This window comes from Camelus bactrianus, chromosome 29 (genome assembly GCF_048773025.1).
Source record: "Camelus bactrianus isolate YW-2024 breed Bactrian camel chromosome 29, ASM4877302v1, whole genome shotgun sequence".
Taxonomy (NCBI): domain Eukaryota; kingdom Metazoa; phylum Chordata; class Mammalia; order Artiodactyla; family Camelidae; genus Camelus; species Camelus bactrianus.
The window spans coordinates 5,740,546-5,764,868 of NC_133567.1; the positions used below are offsets into that span (position 1 = coordinate 5,740,546).

A 24,323-nucleotide genomic window follows, 5' to 3' on the forward strand; every position below is an offset into this window, starting at 1 on the left:
ATGAGATGACTTCACAGTGAATTCATGCTGGAGACTGGTGACAACCTCCTCGTCCTGTGGTTTATATATCATCTGGCTGATCTAGAAACCCAACTCCCGGGGAGGGGCTTGCTGCAGGCTGGGGCCCAGAATAGAAGGCGGCTTCCCACAAAGTTCCGTGGAAACCTGCTCTGGTCTCGCGTTAAAGGCCAACAGTCCTTCAACAAGGACTGGACCCCACTGCCTTAACCATGCCGGAGAAGGTGCTGGCCGGTCCCTCCCAGGACACACACACAATCAGCCCTGCCCCTATCCCGCCCCATCGCTCAAAGGCAAGGCTCAGACGGGCCCCAGGAAAACCAGGGGAGGGGCCGGGCCAACTCACAGGCACAGACGCAGCGGCGCTCTCACAGCCTAGCTGCGTGGTCCCCGCCCCATCAGCCCGGGGGAGGCAGCTTCTCCTGGGGACTGAAGCCCCATTCTCAAAACACTGAGAGAATCGCACATCCAGCAAAACTGATTTTCAAAACCAAGGCAACTAAGGGACACGCTCAGACCGACAGAAACATAGCTTACTGTCATCAGATCCTCATCAGGGGAGCTTCCAAAAGCTTCTTCAAGAAAGAGAAAATCATTCCACAGGGAAGATATTATACGCAGGAAGGAACGCCGCACTAAGATGACAGTAAATACGCGTGTGACGCTATACAAGCGTTCACCAGCCAACGATCACGTCTAATCTGCAGGTTTAAAATACAGATTGAAAATACTGGACAATAACGTACTATAATTTAGGATTTTTTCCATAGGTCTGCTAATTTTAAGCACATTTATAACTAGCAGCTGCACCTCAGAGCAGTTGTTGATGTGACCTGACAGGGAAAACCAGCACTGAACACTCCGGTTTGCAGGCCGTCACCACTCATCACTGACAGAACCCTTTAACTCCCTGTAAACAGGTGTTTCTGGAGTCGCCTATGGATGTGTCACTGAGAGCTTCGCTTTTGGCTCTGTGTTTGTGCGGATAACTGAAGTGCTCCCAGGTCCTATGTTGTTGGGAAGGAGGGTAAACAGAACGATTAGCTTCAGACCTTAAGTTAAATATAAATGTTTAAATTTCAAGGGCAAGCCCTGGAAAAACAGAAACAGAATACATAACTTCCAAACCCTTCAGGAAAAATTAAAGGGAACAAGGGAAACTTAGTTAATCCAAACAAATGAAAAATAAGACTAAAAAACAAAATGAAAAAGTAAAAGTGATTCCAAACATATCTGAAATATTAATAAATGTAAATGGACAAATTTGTTATGACAGGAAATTCCAGAACAAATTATTATAAATAGCTTATAATTGGACTTTGTAAGAAATATGCCTAAAATCTGAGGACAGAATAGTTGGATGTAAAAGAATAAAACATTTTACATAATTAATGCAAACCAAAGAAAACCGAATAGTTGTATTAATATCGGACAAAATAGAAAAAGAAATTACTAGAAGAAGATCATCATACGTTGCTAGAAGATTCAATTCACCAAGAAGACATCAACTCTAAGCTTAAACAGACTTAATAACATATCTTGGAAATATTTATAATGGAGATTGATAGAAATACAAGATGAAGTTAGCATTATGAAGCATCTCTCAGTAACTGAGAAGTCAACCAGAAAAAATTCATTCAGGAAATAAAAGATCTAAATACAATTAACAAGCTTGATATAATAGAGATATATATTTTGGTGTAACCAAATTTATAACTCAATATTTTGGTACAACTAAAATTAACATTCTTCAAACTCACATCAAACATTTGTGAAAACGACTACATACTAAGTTGTAATACAAAATTTCAAAGCGTTAGTATTATCCAGACCTTATTCACTGAACGCAAGTTAAAAAATTTAAAAACCAAAAGATAATTTTCAAAATCTATCAGCTGGAGATGTTAAATATCTGGTGGGCAAAAGATGAAATCATAACGGCATTGAGGAAAAACCAAGCAATGAATTCATTAAACGGCCATTCCCATTTTACGTCACATTTAGAAAAACCATCTAGCAAACACACCCAAAGTCCATGTAGGGGTAGATTCTTGGGTCTTCTTAAATGGTAGCTGTTTTGAAAGAAGTTAAATTTGAGACAGCAATAAGAATAAAATTACAGTCTAGTGGTGTACTTTGGGTAAAGCCAGTGTAAATTCTCAGTTAATCAAAATACTTGCAACATTTATTTCCTCTCCCATTGTTCTATGTTGTTGTTGTGTAAGAATAATAACCCTACTTGTGTAGATTTCTCTCAATCCATCAGCTTTCCTGACTAACTGAGTGCTGGTTCTGCAGTGTATTTTCAACCCCTGGCATATCCCACAGAGATTGTAAAAGCATAGGATGATCAGTCTTAAAAATGAAGGATCAAACTAGGGCATAACACATCAATCTGCCCCCTCAGCAATTATTTTTAGTATAACAAATATAGAACCGATAGACAAAATAAACATACGAAGTAGAAGAGATTTAGTATCAGCCAAGACATGTTAACATCAACATAAAACAAGAGAATTATACACACATGGAATGCTGGAAGCAAAGCTGACATCTAAGAAAAGCCTCTAAAACCATTAATGTAACATGTGAGCCCAGTACACAATTCATCATCACAATGTGTTATCCTGGGATGACAGCTTACAAGCCACAGCTAAATAATTTGTTCCATGACACTGTAGGGAGAAACCTGGACTCTCTCCCAGGAGGGACGGACCTTGGCTGTCTAAATCTCTATCACCCAAGAGGACAGTAGCTGAAGTCCCGCCACAGCACTTCCAGCTGTGAAGATATAGCGTGTTTAACAATTAGCTTACTCCTGCATCTCAGAACAGAAACACCTCGAACAGCAGCAGTCTGTAGAACCCTCCCCCCTCCCCGCCCCGGGCTAACCCACAGTACACACTTGCCAATCCCAGCAATTTCAGAGGAAGGTCTGTTTTAAATTTGTTTGCACTTATCTTCACTATAACACCTGCAGAGGACGTTTTAGAACACCATTAAGATCAATACGGCTTCTTCCATCTAAATCTTACCCAGGATACTGGTGTACTTAGTTTGAATGGCCAAGTATCTCTGTGTTTTCTAATACTGAAAATCACCAAAGCATTTCTTTATAGCATCACCAATAAATGGCACCACTTAGAGCTGTTCAAACCAGAACCCTGAGAGTAGGGCTGCCATGGTTAGCAAGTAAAAATACAGGACGACTGGTTAATGTGAATTTCAAATAAAACTACAAAAAATTTTTAGTATAAGTATGTACCAAATATTGCATGGGACGTACTTACACTAAAAGATTACTCATTGGTTCGTCTGAAATTCAAGTTCAACTGGGCATCCTGTATTTTATCTGACAGCTTGAGCTGGGTTTCTTCCTCTGTTACGTCCTGCATGCAGTCCACCACACCAAGACCTGTCAATTCAACCTCCTACAAGCAACTAAAGTCCATCCGCTTTTCTCCATGTCTTGGTCTAAGTCACCAACCTAAGAATCTCCTAACAGTCTCTCCGCTTCTCTTTCCGTAGAAACATCTCTTACTCTAAACGTATCAGCATCAACTAAGAGAAATAAATGCTAACTTCAAGTGTTTCCTTTCTGGGTCATCACTTGGTAGCAGGAGAAATCTAAAATCTCTAAAGCAGCACGAGAGGGACCCAGGCACTCACAGCTCGGAAGAGGTGAGGCTTTCCACAGGTGACCTCTGAAACATTTCCAAGGAAAGTAACAGTTCTTTGGGGTGTGCTGGAGTCAGTGACCTTTATCCATCATTTTGCTAAACGGTGTTTACTGCCACAAAGAGATAAGCTAGGGGGAAAAAAAATCTGTGCAGCAATGGTAAGTTTGGGGCACAATAAAGCTGGTTTAAAATACTCTTGTCTTTCAGAAAGAAACCTAAGATTTAGAAAGAGACTGCTTGATTGTGAGACAGACTCCTGCCATTCAAATGGCTATTCTGTGGACACCGTCCTGGTATGTGTGCCCGTCAACCCAAGTTTGCAAAGCCGTGGGGCAGAACATTAAAGACTCTGGGCAGTCAGATAAAAAGTGAGAGTCGGATAAAAATAACGTATGCGGCGCTGACTTTTTCAGACTACTGACGCTCAGGAGCAGTTGCTGCCTCCTGACTGATGAATAAATATTTCGGCTGTGAGAGCTACAGCTATCTCCGAGTGCTGCTGGCCGGTCACGCTGTCTGATCAATGGAAACAGACGCGCAGGTGCAGACCTGACGATCTGCGCGGCACTGCAGAACCGTGCAAGCTAACCAAACCAAGCCCGAATTACTGCCGTGGAAACAACTCGCAGATCTGAAGAAAACAGGTTCCCCTGTATATCAGAGGCCACAGAACTGTTACAAGTGACTCTTAGATCATAGACCGGGATGGCCATTCACGTGTTTCAATTCTTACAGTGTCGATCTGAACATTCATCTATTTAATACAGAATACCACATCTTAATGCTGTTGGCACCGAACAAAGAAGCTATTCAAGGTCTCTCCACATGAAACAAGCATCACAAACAAGTCAGAGCAGCCTCTACAAGTGTGAGTTACTTTACTTAGGGTCCAGTTATTATTCAATAAGCAAGCCTTTCTGTGGATAAAACCTCATCACACTACCAAAATCGTTCTTGGAAGCTCTATCCAAGATGTTTTTTTGGTAAATATTATCTTCTTCTCTACAGCGGGAAATGAAAATTCAGACTATGGGGATCCTGGGAGAGGCCATTAGAGATTAGGAAGAGGTATGAGTGTTTGCACCTGGGTCCAGTCAACCCCTGTAAGACAAGCGTAGATCTGCAAGAACACAAGCCTCAAGGTCCACACCTGCATGTCGTGTATCATTGTGGTTTTGCTCTCCACTGATCACACAACAGGACAGGCTGGCAGCTCTCCGAGGTAACTGACCCCCACAACCAAAATAATATGTGTAACCTGAGTCATTCCCCAGTTCCTTTTGGCACCTGGGACCACAGGCCAGAGGACCAGCAAGTTGTTTCAGTCACTAGAAATGCATTGAAAGTATGCTTACAGCAAAAGTGAGCTTTCTTATAAGGGACTTCCCTTAGAGACAGAGGATCAGAAACTCTGAATCATACCCCAAATCCTTACCGGGAAGCCGGTGACAATGACTGTTCACCTCAGCGCTTAGGAATCCAAAGCCTTCAAATACACTTACAGTAGGGTCCAGTGCTCGGCAGAAAACGTCCAGGGGGACTGGCCCCCGGCTTTTCTCAGAATATGGCCTTTCTCTGAGGCTCTCTCCCAGCCAAGGAGGGCAGGGAGCTGTACACACATTTGCTTTAGGTCTGAAGTTGGCAGTAAAAATGTTAACAAACAGCAAGTTCACATGCCCAATGCACAGAGAAGCCAAACAATACCCAAATGCGGAGTTTGGAGCAGAGAAAGGTTTACTGCTGGCAGAGAAAGGAGAATGCATGGCTCCTGTTGCCAAAACTCCAAACTCTCGGAAGGGTTGCAGCTGAGCCTTTTTAAAGGCCAGGGAGGGGGTGGGGTCCCAGAGTATGTGATCAGCTGTGGACACCTTGATGATGATCAATCCTTAGGCACCAGAAGGTCTGGGGGCCACGTGCTTATGATCATCAAATAGCTAATTTCTTCCATTTGGTGGTGGTTTTAGCATCTGAAAAACTCAGGAAAGACGCAATCAACTAGGTACTTCAGAGAGGGACTAAGGCAGAAGATATGGGGGAGCTGTCTGTCCCAGCAAGGGCCCGCAGGGTCCTGCTAAGTTACAAAAAAGCCGGGGTATGGGAGGCATCAGAGTCTAGTCCCAGGTGGGGTGGTCGCTGACCCGCGCAGTGCGGGCGAGTGAACAGCCATGCGGCAGGGGACCGAGTGCCCGGACCCAGCGCCGGGGACCCGGGGGGTCAACCTCGCTAGCTTACCCCGACTCCCACCCCCACGGTGTCCCCGCGCGGCCCCTTCCGGGAGAGCTGGGCCGGGTCGCCGAGACGGACCCGCGTGGCCGGCGGGCTCCGCCTGCTCTGGGCTCCGCCGCGGGATCCAGGCGGCCCGGCCCCTGGCCCGGCCTCTGCCCCCGGGGCCGGTGCTCCCCGCCGCGGAGGGCCCCCGAGCCCGACGCTCACCTTTCCCTGGAGTAGAGCTGCAGCTGCTGCTCCCGCGGCTTCTTCCGGATAAACGCCATGGAGGGAGGCGGGGCGCCCGGCTCGGGCTCGGCGGCGCCGCCGCCGGCGAGGAGGGAGCGGGAGCGGCGGAGGCGGGCCGGCAGCCGCCGGGGGCCCGGCCAGAGGAGAGCGCGCCTGCGGCCTGGCGTCCCGCGAGCCCGCCGCCGCACCCGGCCCCGCGTCCCGCCGCGCTCAGCGCCGCGTTCTCCCGCGCGCGGGGACTCCGGCGGCGCCGTGACTCAGGCCGGAGGAGGGGCGCGCGGTCACCCGAGGCGCAGCCGCCCGGCGCCCGCGGGGACCCGGGGGCCGCCCGGGCTCTGTCCCCGCGCGCCCCCGTTTCACCAGTTTGCGCGAGAAAACCAGCGCGCCCGTGAACCCTGTCACTCTGTTGGCCACAGCGGCTCGAAATAACAACATTTGGGGCCTTTCATCTGTTGATAATTGAAATAATTAGTCGCATGACTTTTTCTTAACAGCTTTATTGAGATAGGCCAAGCAATCCACCCACTTAAAATGTATCATTCAGTAGTTTCTAATATCTTCACAAATATGTACAACTATCGCTACGGTTTAGGAACATTTTCACCACCTCGAAAAGAAACCCAAAGTCTTTAGTTACCACCCCACCCCAACCAATACCCTTCATTGTCAGCCCAGCAAACCCTGCAACCCCTATTCTGGACTTTACATATAAATGCAATCATACATTATACATCCTTTGATGTCTGGTTTCTTTAATTCAGCTTGTTTTCAAGATTCATCCATATCTCAGTACTTCACTCCTTTTTGTAGCTAAGTAATATTCCATTCTAGGGACATACCACATTTTGGTTATCCATTCAGCAGTTGATGGACGTTCCAGCTGTTCACACCAGCTGGCTATTGTGAGTAATATTATGAACACTCATGGACAAGTTTTTGTTCAGACATGTGTTCTCATTTCTGTTGACTACATAACCCAGGAGTGGAATTGCAGTCATATAATAACTTTGTTTCACCGGTCAAGAAACTGCAGTCTGTTTTTCCAAAGTGGCTTCACCATTTTATATTTCTACTGGCAGTGTAGAAGAGCTCCAGTTCCTTCACATCCTTGGCAACACCTGTTACGCTCTGACTTTTTGGTTCGAGCTGTTCCAGGGGGTGTGAGAACCACAAGGTCAAGGTGTGTGAACCTCCTTGTGGTTCTGCCTCCTTAATATACCCTAAGAATGAACCTGGGTTTGTTCACCTTTGAGGGATTCTTGAATAACAAACTTTAAGTTGTATATATATATGCTGGCACATACCTAATATTGTCTTACTAGACTGGGTTCTGCAGAGTTAGATTTTTAAAAGCTTCAAGGTCAATGTGTATTTCAGCTCTCTAGTATGTAGAAAAAAAGTGTTATGTATAAGGTGGGCACCCAATACAATTTTTTGCATTGACTAAACGTGGATGGATACCCTATGACTTGGGTTGAGTATATTCCATATGACCAAGCCCCACACAGAACGTGTATGTAAAAGGACGTTGGAGACAGTAGCCCAATGTTCCTATGGGAAATGGTGATGAGGTCAGATAGCCAAGACAACCATGAGCAGGTAAACGATGAGTAAGATAGTAAGATTTACCAAGAGATACATTATGACAACTCTCTATATGAGAAGTACTACAATAGATGCTCTGAGTTCAGAAGAGAGAAATTTCTTTGGCTGGAATAAGGCCAGAAAACAGCATGCAAGATTTCTTCTTTTAGTTGAAATGTTGCAGAAAAATGTGTTACAGCTGGGTGTTATAGCTCAGTGTTACAGCAACCTGGATCCGCAGGAGAAACCAAGCAGCACTTGGAGAGTTGGAGAACTCACATTTATTGCGCCAGCAGGCCTGAAAAAGTTAACACTCCAAGCTCGAGACGCCGTCTGTACGTTTACACAGGCCTTTATAGGCTGCCAGTTTTACACTTTGCAACATCATATGCAAATAAAGTATAACAGAAGTTGACCAACCAGGAATTAGCTTTGTAGAAATAGACCAATCAGGAGTGAGGAGAATGGATCAATCAGGAGTGAGAGAAATAACCAATCAGGAGTGAAGGAAATAACCAATCAGAAGTGACCTCAGGGAACCAATAGAATTTTAGGGGTAAGTAAGCCGTTTCAGAGGCAAAAACTGAGATAGAGCCTCTGGGCCCGGGAACCAGATGGTCCTGGCAGGGGAGTGGTGGCCCTGCTTGGGGGCCCTGCCGGTTTTTTTATGGGGCTTCCCGCCTTAAAAGGTTACAGATGACGTGATCCTGTGACTCAGAATGAATGCCCTGTGTCAGGCAATAGCTTAAGAAGTGTGGCCTACGAACTATAGCAGAAGCAAATAGGTGAGAAATGGGAGGGTGGGTGGGGAAAGTGGTAGTTTTGGGTCCTGAATATATGCTTCAATGGCTTTGGGCTACTGCCCACTTCTGACTTCTCCAGGATTCAGAAGCCTGAAAGGGATGCTCTTACTGGGAGTATAAACACGCTTGTCCACACACCTCAGCCTTTGCACGGCAGTCTGGACTCGGTAATTTCCCTGTCCTCCGACTTCCCGTTCATGATGCAGGTCAAATTTCACTTCCTCCTCGAACCATCCACAATGACTGTTTTTACCTACTCACACCCTAAGTGAAACAGAGTAGACACTGAATCCCCAGCGTCCTCACAGTTTCCTGCTCAGAGTCTATTTTTAGATCACAGGATAATATAATGACTTGTTTACGTTCCTGTTTACCGTCCTCTAGTAACAGCCCCTCAGGACAGAGATTCTATTTCTCATTTCTGGGTGATCTGAGTGTGCCCAGTCTTTTCATACGGGTCCTTTCCCAGCTGTGGTCAGACGGAGATGTGACCACGGAAAAGAGAACCGGAGAGAATGGCAGTGGGAGGACTCTATTATTTATGTTACCAGGCAGTGGGCTTATTATTGTCATGTAAAATATTTTTAAAACTTCTTGCTATTAATTTCTAACATGGCACATATCAGTAGATACCACCCCACATAAACAAAAATTCTCAATAATTTTTAAGTGTAATGGGTTTGGGAGAGGAAGTTTGAGAACTACTGAACAAACAAAGCCATCAGGACGTTCTAAAATCTGGCACCTTCTGAGAGAAAACTTGCAAAAATTGTTCACCAGAAATGTCTTGTTTATTTGACACAGCTGTCATTTCAGGAAGGGTTAAAAATATCAAGGTTCTAAGAATACTTCCAGTTATCCACAGGACTGCTAAGATTTCTGGTTGTTGCGATAAACTGAATTGTAAATGAGTTACTTTAATATAAAGGAGAGTTTCTTATCCTGTAAATAATAAAAAGTGCAGAAGTATGAAAGACATTTTGATCCTTTGCTACAAAAGAAAATGGTACTTTATTAAAAGAAAAGACAAAAGAATGAATGGAAATTGACACCAGGAGGTAAGCGTTTGGGGGCCATTCTAGAGAAAATAGCCACTAAGAAAATTTGTGATAAACAGGATTACAGACCATGAAAAGACTGTAATTTCTAACTCACCTGAACGACTGTTTGAAACAAGGATAATATGTCAGCTAAAACAAAACCTCAAGTTTAAGAGACATTGCTTATCCCTGGAGTTTTTATGAAGTATACCATTGGCGTAAATAACCGGAGGAAACGTGTTTTTCATCCATACAGTTTCTCACCTGCCACGTTGCAGACGAGCTGGGTTCTGGTCATGGCCATGGCAACAAACACCAGCTCTCGAACCGGATGGTTCGGATGGTTCACATGTGGAGAACATATGGGAATTTATTTTATATAGTTTAATTTTTCCCTCTCTACCAACAGGAAAAATGTCTCAGATAGTTTCCAGAGAAAATGATCATGTTCCCATGAGTACGATTCTAGGGGTACAGTATTTTAATGCTGGTTAACTGAACCAGTGCTTCCCTCAGCACACAGGCTCCACTAGCTACACTCAGGAGCTTGGCGAACTGGAACGTAGCAGCGGCCCGTTGCTACACACGGTTCAGCAACAAGGATAACAGCTTGATGGTGGTCCAGATGGACGATGATGCTACAACTTACCAATGCTGCTGTACCACTGGCCATTCTTTTTACTACTCATTCACTTAAGGCCTGTCACAGCATATCAACTGTCTCATTACTTAGCAGTTTAGGAAAAATATAAAAGCTTTCTTTCTTTTTTTTTTTTTTTATTGGATTAGGGGTCTATTCTCTCTGAATGAGAAGCTATAGAAGAAAAACCATATAATTTCATAATGATTGCATCATAACAATTGTTATAGTGTTGAGTTACAGTTAATTTTAGGACACAAATGTAGGTGTTTGTGGGGATTTTTTGGCAACCAGCATCCCTTGCCTCTTTCCCACAGAATACTAATTTTCTTTTGAGGACTATCTTATCTCCCACCGAATTTAATCTGGTGGAACTTCTTGTTGGTCCGATGTTTACGCCTCACCAAGCTAACAGCTGGGTACATAACCCAAACTCGATGCTCCTTCCATGCAATCCAAATCTTGAGTAGAGTGACAGAAACTGAGGACGGCTGGAGATTTATTCTAGAGGCACAAACCTGGAAAAGCACTTGATTCCTGCTGCTCCTGTTTGCTAGTCCCTGGGGCTACCTGGGCCCCGGCCCCTAAAAACCCCACTGCTCCAGCCCCCTCACTGATTCTCTGTCTTCTCGCATCTGTCCAGAAAACTTCCTTTTTGTTTTGTCTAAACATCCAGTTTTTGGCTTGCAACCAGAGAACCCCAATGTAAACAAGTGTCCATGCATGTGTTATTGCATTTAAATCTGCTAAAAGGACCTATAATTTTAATTTCATGCAACCTAGAGAGCATGAGCCTTAGCCGTGTACAAGAGAGTGCCAGCATAAATACCCCAGAGGTCGGTCAAGCCGGCCACCTCAAGTGTCCAGAAGAACACGACTGAATTCAAGGATCACTGTAAAATACTTACTGTGCACCAGGCATTGTGCTGACCTCTAGGCCAGGCAATGAAAATATGGAGAAAAGACTAAAATGGTTGCTTGTCTTCAACAAATGTATAATCTAGCAGAGCAAATCGACATGTACACAATTAAATAGACCAGCACTGTACGTGCTACCACAGACATCTGAACAAAGGACTGTGGGCGCCCAGCAGAAGCAGCAATTTCCTTCTGCCAAGTTGTTCCAGAAGGAGTTAGACTTTAAGACAAATCAGATGTCTCCAACCAGAGAGGGAGAGGAAGGTAACTCGGGGAGATTAAAAGGAGCTCATGTGGCCTGTCTGGGGAAGAGGGAGCTGGCGATGGTTAGGATGCAGAGAGCAGGAGGCGGGGTGCCAGCTGTTGGGCGCTGTGCAGGAGGGAGGAGGAATTTAGGTTTGAGGCACTTGACTGTGGAGAGCCCGGACCCAGGTTTGGATTGGAAAGGAGTCAAGTGAATGATTGAGCCTATATTCAAAAAAAAAAAAAAAAAAAAGAGAACTCATGGAAAGATGGAGGCCAGGAAGAAAGGAGACAAAAATCAGTACAGAAGATACTGGAGCAGGTGATGCTATCAGTAAAGATACAAAACACAGGATGGTGTGCTAGTTCTGGGGGGAAGGAGATGATCGTGATTAGGATGGGAAAATATTACTAGCCGCAGAAAACTTCCAAGCTACTGAAATCAAGTCCCCTAGAACTAAGTTCCTTTGTTGAGTTTAAGATTAATCTCTCTGTCCAAAGCTTCATTCCCTTTCTTGTCCCCCCGACCTCAATCCTGTGCTAACTGAGCATGGGTCAGCAGAGTCAGCCGACTGCAACCACCACTGTCAACACCATCTCTGAAGCAGGAGAACTGCTGTTGCAGGTTTCATCACTGACAGACCGACTCAGGTTGCTCCTCTGGGGCAAGGTGAGCTCACAGGTCCCCAGGCCATGGACCACCTGGCCAAAGAGACACCCTGGAGCCCTGACACTACCATTAAGAAACGTCCCGGAAATGTCACAAGATGACGATGAACCCCAGCTTCTTTGTTCTCCTTTAAACAACACCCCTGACTGAAAGACCAAGTTGGAAAGGGTCTGAGACTTGCCTCCTACTCCCTTGCTTGGGGTCCTGCAGGTGAGCTCTCACTTGGCTGCAAACACCTGCTGTCAGAGGTTGGCTCTCTGTGCCGCAGGCACTGAGCCCTTCCTCACGTAGAGCGTTAGCCGGAGCACAAGCACAGGAGAGGAGGCAGCTGGGGTGACTCGACTGTCCTGGGTGGCAGCTAGGAGACAGCCTGAGGTTGTTCTGGAACCCCTCTTGCCCGTCTCCAGTGTGGTGTGTGGTCTGGGCAGTAGGGACATAGTTTTGCTGCCACGCCCAGGACAGAGCCCAAGGTCTAGCAGGCGCAGAGCTGACATTTGTTGAATGAATACGTTACCCAGGTGTTGAGTCCTTCCCTCCTTCTCTCTTCCCTTAGGTGAGCTGCACATAACTCTAGGTCACGTGGGCCACAGGTGTCCCACTGCCTATTTTTATGCTGGTCCCAGTTTCTTGATTTTTTTTTTTAAATTGAATTATAGTTGATTTACAATGTTCTGTTAATTTCTAGGGTACAGCATAGTGATTCAGTTATACGTGTGTGTGTGTGTGTGTGTATGTGTATATATATATATATATATATATATTCCTTTTCATACTCTTTTTTTCATTACTGGCTATTATAAGGTATTGAATACAGTTCCCTGTGCTCTACAGTAGGACCTTGTTGTTTACCTATTTTATATATAGTAGTTAGTAACTGCAAATTCCAGTTTCTTGATTTTAAATTTTGGTAGAGTTATACTTGAACAGTTGAGAATTATGTAATTACCTGCATTTTGCTTCCATTACGGTTTTTGGTTGATACTCATGAACACACCAAAGGTGCAGAAGAGGGGTGAACAGTTATCTGGGGCCGACTGGGCTCCTGCTGGTCTGTGTGAGCCACCTGGGTAAAAATAAATGTGGAGGACACATCCCACCTACAGACTGGGTGCTGGGTGCTGGGAACCAGAGTAAAACGCTGTTTTGTGGCGATGGTGTCTCCAGCAATTTGGTCTTTGTCTCTTTACTCATAAATAGATTTTTCCCATGAAAAATGAACAAAGAGATTTCTATCTCCCTGCTGCTCAAGCTTACCACTGTGAAAATTAAACCATCAAAAGTGTACGGTTTCAGGAAAATTTTTTTCATCCACAGATTTCATCATCCAACAGATGCTAGAAGATGACGTTCTTTGAATGGAAATAATTTCCAGAAGGTTTTCTTGTCAGTGACTAAGTAGTCACACCATTTGTACGGTTGGTGATGTTTCAGCCTTTGCCTTATGTATCAGACCTGTTCTTACATAAATGACATATGTGGATACATGTAAAACACATAGGTAACAAGGATAGTTCAGACTGTGGGGTTTTGCAGGGGTTGTTTTGGAGTAAATGGAAGTAGATAAACGTTGACATTTGTAGATGAGAGCCTCAAAGTCTGAACGGGGAGGACCGAGTCCTGAACAGCCACGTTCACCTTAAATCCACTTGGCCATTGCCTCGGGTGTGGTTAGTGAGCACGGCTCCCCCGGACTCTGGGGTTGGACGAGGCTCCTGTTTGCAGGGAGCCCACATTCAGCAGGAGAGGCAGCGATCACATAGTCAAGGATGTAGTGAATTATTTCTTTACAACCGCAGCCACTGCCGCCAAGATCAAGCGCGCAGCCCGGTGAGACCACGCTGCCTGGCTTGAACCGTCTGCGCGCACGTGACACTCACACACTCCCAGGGGAGCGGCTGGGGGTGCGGTGGGGGGCCCTTCCCTGGGGAAACGCTGCGGGTCTCAGACAGCTGTCCTGTAGGGGAGGGAGGAGCCTGGGGCAGGAGGGAGCCTGGCGCGAGCACAGATCAGGGACTGCGGCGGGTCGCTGAAGGCCGGGGACTCCCGTGCCTAAGCGCCTCGGGTTAGGGCCTGACTTCGCCGCCCGGTGATGCTGCCGGTGCGGTCACGGTGACCGTGGGTGCGCAACGCGCTGGTTATTTACGTACACACTTGAAAACGTCCCATGGCGTCTGATTCCCCGTTTTATCTGCTCGGGGTTTCCTTCCTGTCAGGAGCACCTGGGATCTCCGCGGCTCAGGCCGCTCTCACCCGAGAAAGCCGGGGTGCGGGCCGCGCGGGGCTTGCTGGCGGGGGCGGCGGGGGGGGGGTCAGCCTCGGAGGGCTCGGTCCGCGCCTGAGAAGCGCTGTGCCCCCCTTCCACGTTAATCACCTCCTTCCACTTTTCAGCAGCGCCTGGCAAGGGGGGCACTTCTGGCTCTATTTTACACGCGGGGAAACCACGGCTAAGAGGCCGAGTAACTTCCCCCGGTCACACCGCTAGGAGGGGCGAAGCTGGCACCTTCACACGGGCGTAACTCTCAAACTCCAGCCCTCTCTGCTGGCCCGTAGCCACCCCGCGGCTGCCCCGCCGAATCTTTAAGGAGTTCGGGCACCCCTGCAAAGGAGGGGAGGGTTAGGGGCTGAATCGCATCCCTTCCAATTCAGATGCTGAAGTTCTAACCCTCAGCGCCTCAGAACGTGATCATATTTGGAGACGGGTCTTCAGTGAAAATGAGGTCCGCAGGGTGGGCCTAACCCAACATGACCAGTGTCCTGGACGGATGAGGACTCTTGGACACAGACACGTAACACGGGGAAGGCAGCCACGGGAAGCACAGGAGAGAGGCCTCAGAGGGAATCAGACCTGTCCACGAGACTTGATCTCGGACGTCTGGCCTCCTGGACTTTCTGACGGTTAGGCTGCCTGTCTGCGGGGCTGCGGGAGGACGGCCTTGAGCAACAGACGTGTGCGGGGAGCCTGCTCCCTTCTCCGTGCCTCTCTGCTGTTCCTTTGTGGCTGATCCTGCCCTCTTCCCACAGGTGCCTGTGTTCCTGGCGGGTTTCCTAATACAATATCACACTGGCTACAGGCAGAGCTGTGCACACCTGGCCTCCCCCCCATAACTACAGACCGTCCTCAGGTTAATCTCCAGGACCTTGCCTTCCTGTCATCTGATGACTTGCAGCAAAAGATAAAAGCTGCTCAAGCTAACTCTGCCAAGTATCAATATTAGCCTCCAAGCTGAGGTACAGCCTTCACTCGGTTAAAGACGTTAAGGATGTTAAGACATAACGGAAGCTCTCAAGGTGGGATGTGAGGCTTAAGAACTTCAGATACAGGCGTTAATTAGAAGAGAGAGTTCTCTCTCTTTTTCTTTCCATTTTTAAAAACTGAAGTAGAGTCAGTTTACAATGTTGTGTCAGTTTCTGGTGTACAGCACAATGTTTCAGTCATACATGGACATACATATATTCCTTTTTGCATTCTTTTTCATTATCGGTTACAAGATACTGAATATAGTTCCCTGTGCTGTGCAGTAGAAATTGCTGTTTATTTTATATATAGTAGTTAGTATCTGCAAATCTCGAACTCCCAATTTATCCCTTCCCACCCCTTTTCCCCCTCAGTAACCATAAGTTTGTTTTCTATGTCTGTGAGTCTGTTTCTGTCTTTTTTTTTTCTAAGTTCATTTCTGTATTTTTTTTAGATTCCACATATAAGTGATATCATATGGTATTTTTCTTTCTAGAAGACAGATTCCTGAGTAAGGGAAACTTATAGCATCTTTTGAATCATCCTTCAAAGCTCATGCAAAAGGCTGACTCCACTGAAAGGAATATTTTGGCAGATGGAGGGGCTGAGAATCACTGGGTAAATTTACTCTCATTTACAGTCTCATGGCTTGTTTGGCTTCACTAATTGAATCAATATTTCTTCTGTATTTTTTTTCTCTTAAAAAATAAAAAAACCCAAATATAATAGTAACCTAATGCCTGTAGGCACCTGCATTTCATCTTCTGGAGACTTTTTAATGTTATAATTCCCTCAGCAACTCTGTAATTCTTTATTAAGTTTTAATGTTGCTTAAACTCTCCATCTGTAGACAATAAATACATTTCCCCCCCTCATTGCCGGCAGGTCTAGTATTTCCCCGCGGTCTGTTTTAGAGCTCCCTCTGGTGGTTTAAAGCTATTATGATACATCCATCTGTAGCATCTGCCTCCATTCCATCTCACGGTGATTGCTAAGACCTGCTCACCAAAACAAAATAACGGAAGTTATGTTTGCAATAGATGGCAACAGAACGGTGCCCAGCTTTACAAATTAAGAGTAATGACTCAACTTGTGACTGTCAGGGAAAGGACAGGAGAATTTGGGGAGAGGCAGGTTACAACCACTCTATCAAATGGCTTTTCTTCCATTTGGAGAAACAAAACATATTCTGAAGGATGCATTTTATATTTCTATCATTTGCTGAATTTGGATAGTTTTTGGTCTGGGGTGAAGGTGGAGAAATTGCTTTGGTTTTGTGCTATGGCTTTGCTCATGTTAATGTCATTTTTGTGCACAGACCTCTTAGAGTGGGGCAATACGACTCCTTATTAGCGCCTTTTAAGACTTTTTCTCACTTGATGATGATGGGTCATTAGGAGAAAGGGCTCAGTGTCCTGTGTTCACAGCTGCTCCATTGCCTAATGTCTTTCTTTCTATTTACTGTTTATTTGTCTTTTCTTGTGGTAAAAACACATACAATTTACCATCACAACCATTTTGTGGTGTGCAGTTTCTGTCTTTTTCTGACTTGCATCTTTTTCTCTCTGTCCCCTCATGCCCTCCTTGTCACTTGTAAAACTTAAGTACTGATACTGAAGTGAGATAAAACATAGAAGGATTACAATCATACATTGGCCTGCATTAAGACGTGACCAGAAAGCCCTGTGAAAAACTTTTCAAAACAACAAAAAGCAAACCTAGATGGGTATCAAAATGAATGTTTTCCTTCTCAAAGTCACAGACCTGGGAAATCAAACACTGATTACAGGGACTTTATCTCAGATTCTTTTACTTAAGAGAATATTAAATGTGAGTTATAGCCTCCTTCTTGCAAAACAATTCCTCTTCAGAAGCAGGTTTAGTTTTCAGAGACTGACGGTTAATAAAAGAGAAGACACACCGAGTCATATCTAGGAGGGTCAAAAATAAACCTCAGCTTAATTAAGGAGATGTCTTTTCCTATAATACTTGTAAGTGGATTTTTCAGGCAATTCCAAAAGAGCAAATTTAAAAACGTCTTGGGAAACAGCAGCATTTTGGGTTTAAAGGAAAAAAAAAAAGGCAAGCTGTTTAGAGTTGACAAAACATGTCGACTTATATTTACTCATTTGACCGTAAAGCAGAGAAGTAGATGGAGGGCTGTTATTACTATTGTCCCCAACGTGTGGATGAGGAAACAGACTTGTGGAGGCCCGGTGTCTGACTGGGGGTGCTGGGGCGCTCTCTGTGGGAGGGATCCATCCGGGGAGGGGACGGCGAGCCCCGTGCTCCTCCCAGCTCCGCCACCACCCTCCACTGCCTGCTGCTCAGGGCACGTGATTTGAGATACAGTTTATGATATTTTTGTTTCATTAAAAAAATCAGACAACTCATCATAAACTTGTACATCTTGTAACATTCAAAACCTCTGTCACAAATGGGAATGAAGTCCGGAAGAATATTTGTCCAACGTGTTAACATGTTAAATGGTAACATCATCTAACTTTCTCCTGGAAGCAATGGATGTGTGTGTACGTATTGATAATCAGAAAAAAAAAGTGTTATTTGTAAAATCAATTTTAAAAGAACTAATTGCTGAGTTCATAATTGATATACTTTTTTTTAAATTAAGATTTTATTTTTTAGAGCAGTCTAAGTTCACAGCAAAATGGAGGGGAAGCGGCAGAGATTTCCGTATATCCCCCACCCCCACACATAGGCAGCCTCTGCATTCCCAACATCCCGCACCACAGCTGTGTGTTTGCTACAGTTAATGAGCCCACATCGACACGTCTTCGTTACCCAAAGTCCATAGTTTGCATTACAGTTCGCTCTCGGTGTTGTACGTTCTATGGATCTGTACAAATGTGTAATGACATATATCCCTCATTGTGATATCATGCAGAGTATTTTCACAGCTCTAAATATCCTCTTTTCTGCCCACCCTGAGAAATCACTAATCTTTTTTTTAACTCAAGTGTAGTTGATTTACAATATTGTGTTAGTTTAAGGTGCATGGCAAAATGGGTCGGTTATACCTATATATATGTATATTTCTCTGTTCTTTTTCATATTCTTTTCCATTCTAGTTTATTACAAGATACTGATATAGTTCCCTGTGCTGTATAATAAGCCCTTGTTGTTTATCTGTTTTATATATAGTAGTGTGCATCTGTTAATCCCATACTCCCAATTTATCCCTCCTCCCTACTTCCCCTTTGGTAACCATAAGTTTGTTTTCTATGTCTGTGAGTCTGTTTCTGTATTGTAAATAAGTTCATTTGTACTAGTTTTAGATTCCACATTTGAGTGATAGCATGTAATATTTGTCTTTCTCTGACTTAACTTCACTTAGTATGATAATCTCTAGATTCATCCATGTTGCTACAAATGGCATTATTTCATTCTTTCATGGCTGAGAAGTCTTCCACTGTGTGTGTGTGTGCGTGTGTGTGTGTGTGCATGCACACGTGTGTATCTATCAGTCTTCTTTATACACTCATCTGCTGGTGGACACTTAGGTTGCTTCCATGTCCTGGCTCTTGTAAATAGTGCTGCTGTGAACACTGGGGTGTGTGTATCTTTTCGAATTAGAGCTTTTGTCTTTTCCAGGTATATACCCAGTAGTGAAATTTGCTGGATCATATGCTAACTCCATTGTTAGTTTTTTAAGAAACCTCCATACTGTTCTCTATCACGGCTGCACCAATTTACATTCCCACCAACAGTGTTGGAGGGTTCCCTTTTCTCCACACCCTCTCCAGCGTTCATTATTTGTAGACTTTTGAATGATGGCCATTCTGAGTGGTGTGAAGTGATACCTCATTTTAGTTTTGATTTGTATTTCTCTGATAATTAGCAATGCTGAGCATTTTTTCATGTGCCTGTTGGCCATCTGTATGTCTTCTTTGGAGAAATGTCTGTTTAGGTCTCCTGCCCATTTTTTGATCAGAAACCACTGATCTTTTTACAGTCTCCATAGTTGTGCCTTTTACAATGTCATATAGTTGGAATCAAACAGTATATAACCTTTTCAGATTGGCTTTTTTCCACTTAGTTATATGCATTTAAGTTTCCTCTGTGTCTTTTCGTGGCTTGATAGCTCATTTCTTTTTTAGCACTGAATAATATTTCATTGCATGGATGTACCACAGTTTATCCATTTACCTCCTGCAGGTTGCTTCCAAGTTTTGAAGGCAGTTTACAAATTTGCACTAGATAAAACAAGGCAAAAGTAAAGATAATTAAGTGAGTAAATTTGGGCAAAGAGACAGAGAGCAGGGAAAATAAACTGAAATAATGTCTGCTTTGAGGACTTAGAAGTGGACCACCTCTTGGACTCACTGGAGGTGACATTAGCTGAGTCAGTGATCCTAAGACAAGATCTAATCAGGGCTTAGGAGAAGCACATTTATTTTTGGCACTAAATCCAGAGAAAATGTTTTCTGGCAGTTCTTATTAGGAGGACAGGGGCAGTGGGCTGAACAATGTCTTTAAAAACATCCAGACTGTGAACACAATAATGAATTACCCAGGGCTGCTTCTTACAGAGAAGATGTCAGTAGCGACAAAGACTCTGATGTCTAACTGCAGGTCAGTGAGCAACTTTCTGGGTCGGAGGGCGTAAGCAGTATGGCCCCTGCGCCGGGCACTAGGACTCTCTGACTTTGGTCCAACAGTAGGCGTAGAGGAAGGGTTAGATTGTCTGTCCTTTGGCAGTCTTCCACAAAGATAGCTTTTCTCAATGACTTTTGATAAATATTTGTAAAAGGTCCATTAGAATAATACATGCATACAGTATTTTGAAATAAAATTCATATTTTATGGCAAGACAAGAAAAATTTAAACATAAAAATTCTTGTCCGCCCTTTAGCCTCCTCTTTTCCCCCCTGTGCACTGCGTATTTGCATTTATGCACCGACCAAGCCTCCCCCGTTAGCAGACGTACCTGCTCAACCAGGAAGAGCAACAGTCTCTTAGCATCAACAAGACAACGCCTTCAAAGATAACATTCCTTCTTAATCTTACAAGGGGCTTAGATCTGGATTGTGTAAACTGTCAATGATACATCATTTAATGCATGGCCCTCTGTCTCAAAAAACTTAGAGAACTGTGCCGTGACTTCTAATGGGTGGAACAGTTCTTGGGGCTTTCTGAGATGCTGTTCCTGGGTTATAATCCTCAATTTGGTTCAAATAAAATTTTCCATTTGTTTCTTAGATCGACTGATTTTTTTCTCAACGGTATCAAATAATAGATAACAGCTTTGCCACAAGCAACTCCCCCTGGGCCTCCCCACCCTCTCGGCTCATTCCTCAGAGGCACTTACTACCCTGCTTATTTCTTCTGGTGGTTTCTTTCAGAACACTAAGCAAAATTTCTTGATTTCTTGAAATTTTGGATAAAATCTAAATTTTAATTTTAGATTTAGCTGAGCTATACTACTCACCTCCAATGGATAACTTTTTAAATTATTTTTTAATGAGGAATTTTATTTATTTTTCAGTTTTCAGTTTTATTAGGTAGAATTGTTACAGTTTGACTGCACATATACAATCTATTGCCTGTAAATGCATGTATGCAATGTACTGCACATATTTTTATTTTTAGTTCTTTTAAAAACTTACACTAATAAAACTCCATCTCATATTTCTTCAGATGTAATTCCCTCATATAAGATGAAGCTACTGGCATCTCTAAATTACTCCCTTCCTTCATAAATTATACTTTTATTTTCACATTGTATATATTGCTAAAAATTGCATTCTGTTCTGTAACCTTGCTTTTTTTCATATGCTGAATTACTTCTGACAAGCAGCTATCTTATTATGGTTATTAAATTATTATTCACTTTTAGACCAAGTGGTATGCTTCAATTATACTTCCTTTCTGGTGGGTCACAGTCTGTGAATCACTTGAAGGAAAATGTTCTTAACATCATGATCAACTGGATCTCATTCTTCCAAACACTTACACGTCATACTACATTGGAATTTGCGAAAATGGACCATAATTTTCTTTAACAGTTTTTGATTTTGCCTGGAGTTTCCAATAAACTTTTATTTCTTATTCACAAAACAGTAGTATTGAATATCCTCACATTCTCCCATCTTTGCAGTTGTGCCACATGTTGTGTGGGTCCTTTGCTTGGGTCCCCTTCCTCAGTGGGGGGCCCTCCGCATGCCTTGTCCTCTGCTCCCATCTGGCCATGTGTTCGCCAGAGCTGCTGAACCGTGTCACCTTTGGATTTGTCTTCACAGCTCAGCCTCTCAGTGGTTAACCCAGCCCTATCTCTTTTCTTTCCTCTACTATCTTTAATCTTCAAGTGACTTCCTAAGAAAAGGTATGAAGGAGTTAAATTTTCTAAGTGCTTGAATGTCTCAGTGTGTCTTCATTCTGTCCCCGCACGTGACTGGTCATTTGTCTGGGTACAGCATGTTAGGTTAAAACTCATTTAACATCAAAACATTGAAGGCCTTGCTCCATCGTCCTCTCACATCCATTGTTACAGATGAGAAGTCTGGCGTCAGTTTGATCACTGAGTTTTTGTAGGTAATCTGTTCAATCTCTTTGGCAGCTTTTAGGAACTTCTCTTTATCCTGCATAATCTAAAATCCACAGCAATGTGTTTAGGTGTTTTCCCCACCTATCTCATGGTCCTGTTCAATTGGTAAATCCTGTCCTTTTGGATTTATTATTCAGATGTTGAGCCTAAAGAAATGATCCTTTAATTTTCTTATATTTTCTTTCCTATTTTTTAATCTTCTTTGTTCCACTTCCTGGGATATTGTCTCAGCTCTGTCTACCAGCCTTCCATTTTGACTGACCCTTTGTGCCCCTTTTCTCTCATTCTCTGTTTTTGAGAGGACATCTCTATTATTGTTTTACAAACTCTGCTTTTTCTATTAACATTACAGTTTTTCCCCAAGAGCTTTTTCTTTGGTTCCTGATTATGTTCTTTCATGGCATACTGTTCTGTTTTTGTATCCCAGTTCTTCCTGAGCACACTAAAAATACATTAAAAAATTTCTATTTTCTGAATTTTCCATTTACTCTTTCTTCACATTTGACTTTTATGCTGCTGGGTCTTCTCCTATTCCTAGGGATTCATGATTGACATTCTTATTTAAGGGACAGCTTAGGGTACCCTAAGGCCAAAATGAGATCAGGTATTTACTCCAGGCAGCCAAAATCCCCACTAGAAACTTTAAAATTCTCCAGAGAGTGGTCATATCTTTTTAGTAAAGAGTCCTCTGGATTTTTCCCCAGAGTTAAATGCTAGATTTCCTGAGTGGCTAGGCAGGCGGGGGACTGAGGGGTATGTCCTTTGTGTATGAAGATCTTTACTAGTTTCCCTGCTATCAGCCCCACTTCTTACTCCTGCCCTCAGTCAGATCTTCTGACCCTGAGCCTGGAGAATCATCCATGTTCCCGGAGGCAGATGGTTCCCATCTCTCTTGCAGCCCCCCTGGGGCACAGTCCTCATGGCTGCTCCTTCTGCCATGTTCCTTCTGACGGTGCCTTCCACCCACTCTACAGGGCACACCCACTTGTTGAAATCTCTCATATGATACTTCTCATGCTCATTGCTATTATAAAATATTCTTTTAATGTATTTTTCTAATTTTATTTCACTGGGAGGAATAGAAAGGATATGTATTCACTTTCTTTCTGTAGGTGCTCAATAGCAGTCAGCTGTAGATTATGCTCTGTTACAGACTCAAATGTGTCACTTCAAAATTCATAGGTTGACACCTTGTCCCCAGTGTGACTATATTTGGACATACGACCTTTAATGAAGTAGTTAAGGTTAAATAAGGTCATGAGTGTGGGGTTCTAATCCATTAGGACTGGTGTCCTTATAAGAAGAGGAGGAAGGACCAGGAATGCACATGCACAGAAAAAAGACAATGAGAGAATAAATAAATAGGAGAATAAATGAGAAGTTGACCATCTGCAGGCCAAGGAGAGAGCTAACCTGACAATATCTTCTTCTTGGATTTCCCGCCTCCAGAACTGTGAGCAATAAATGCCCATTTAATCCACCCAGTCAATGGTATTTTGTTACAGCTGCCTAAGCTGACTAATACATGCTCCAAGAATAGTACCCATAGTACAGATAGTCTCTATTACCAAGTAATTGCTGGGCTTACTATTTCACTGACACATGAAAGGGAGGAGTCTAAGAAAAATACTCTTATGGAAGAGAAGGCCATTCTAATTCTACACGGCAATGAACCGAGGGAATTCCCCAGGCTGGCTCGGACAGTTTTTAAGAGACAGTTTGGGCTGTAGGTGATTTCATGTATATACATAGACACATACATGCTCACTCACACACATACATACTTATACATATGTATGTATGTATTAGTAATGGGAAGGCTTTTCTAAAAATTATACTGAAGACAAGACTCACAATGGAGAAGAGTGATCAACATTACCAACATAAACTGTAAAAGTTCTATACAGAAAAAAATTGCCTTACACAAACTTAAGAGTTGAAAATCTAGGGAAAATATCTGGACAACACACTTGAGATATGGCTCAGTGTTTACTAGTTAAGTAATTTTTTTAACGGAAAAGGTAAATATAATAGAAAACCTATAGAAATCAAAAGATAAGGACAAGCAACTCATAGAAGAAGAAATATAAATGTCCAACAGAAATGAAAACATGTCCACACTGATGTGTGTATATGAACATTTATAGTAGCACTACTTATAATAGTCCAAAGGGAAAACATCCCAAATGTCCATCAGCTAATGAATGGATGAGCAAAATGTGGCGTATCCATACAATCGAATGTTATTTGACCATAAAAAGGAATGAAATATGGATACGTGGTACAATATGAATGAATATTGAAAACTGAAAGAAGTTCCTCACAGAAGATCACATATTATGTGACTCCATTTATGTGAATTGTCCAGAACAGGAAAATCTGTGGAGACAGAAAGTAGGCTAGTGGTTGCCTGTGGCTGGTGGTGGTGGTGGTGGTGGTGGTGGTGGTGGTAGGAGCGGTGGGGGTGGAGCCT

General features: G+C 43.6%; 1 protein-coding gene across 2 annotated transcripts in view; it reads right to left on the reverse strand.

Annotated features, from left to right (window-relative positions):
- The window catches only part of NSMAF (neutral sphingomyelinase activation associated factor), a 44,592-nt gene extending 38,238 nt beyond the window's left edge, over positions 1–6,354 (reverse strand). For both annotated transcript variants that reach the window (XM_074354968.1, XM_074354967.1), the window contains exon 1: positions 6,132–6,354. In XM_074354968.1, coding sequence (XP_074211069.1) covers positions 6,132–6,190 — 59 coding nt within the window. In that variant the 5' untranslated portion in view covers positions 6,191–6,354. The remainder of the gene's footprint in view (positions 1–6,131) is intronic.
- Positions 6,355–24,323: the final 17,969 nt, after the last annotated feature.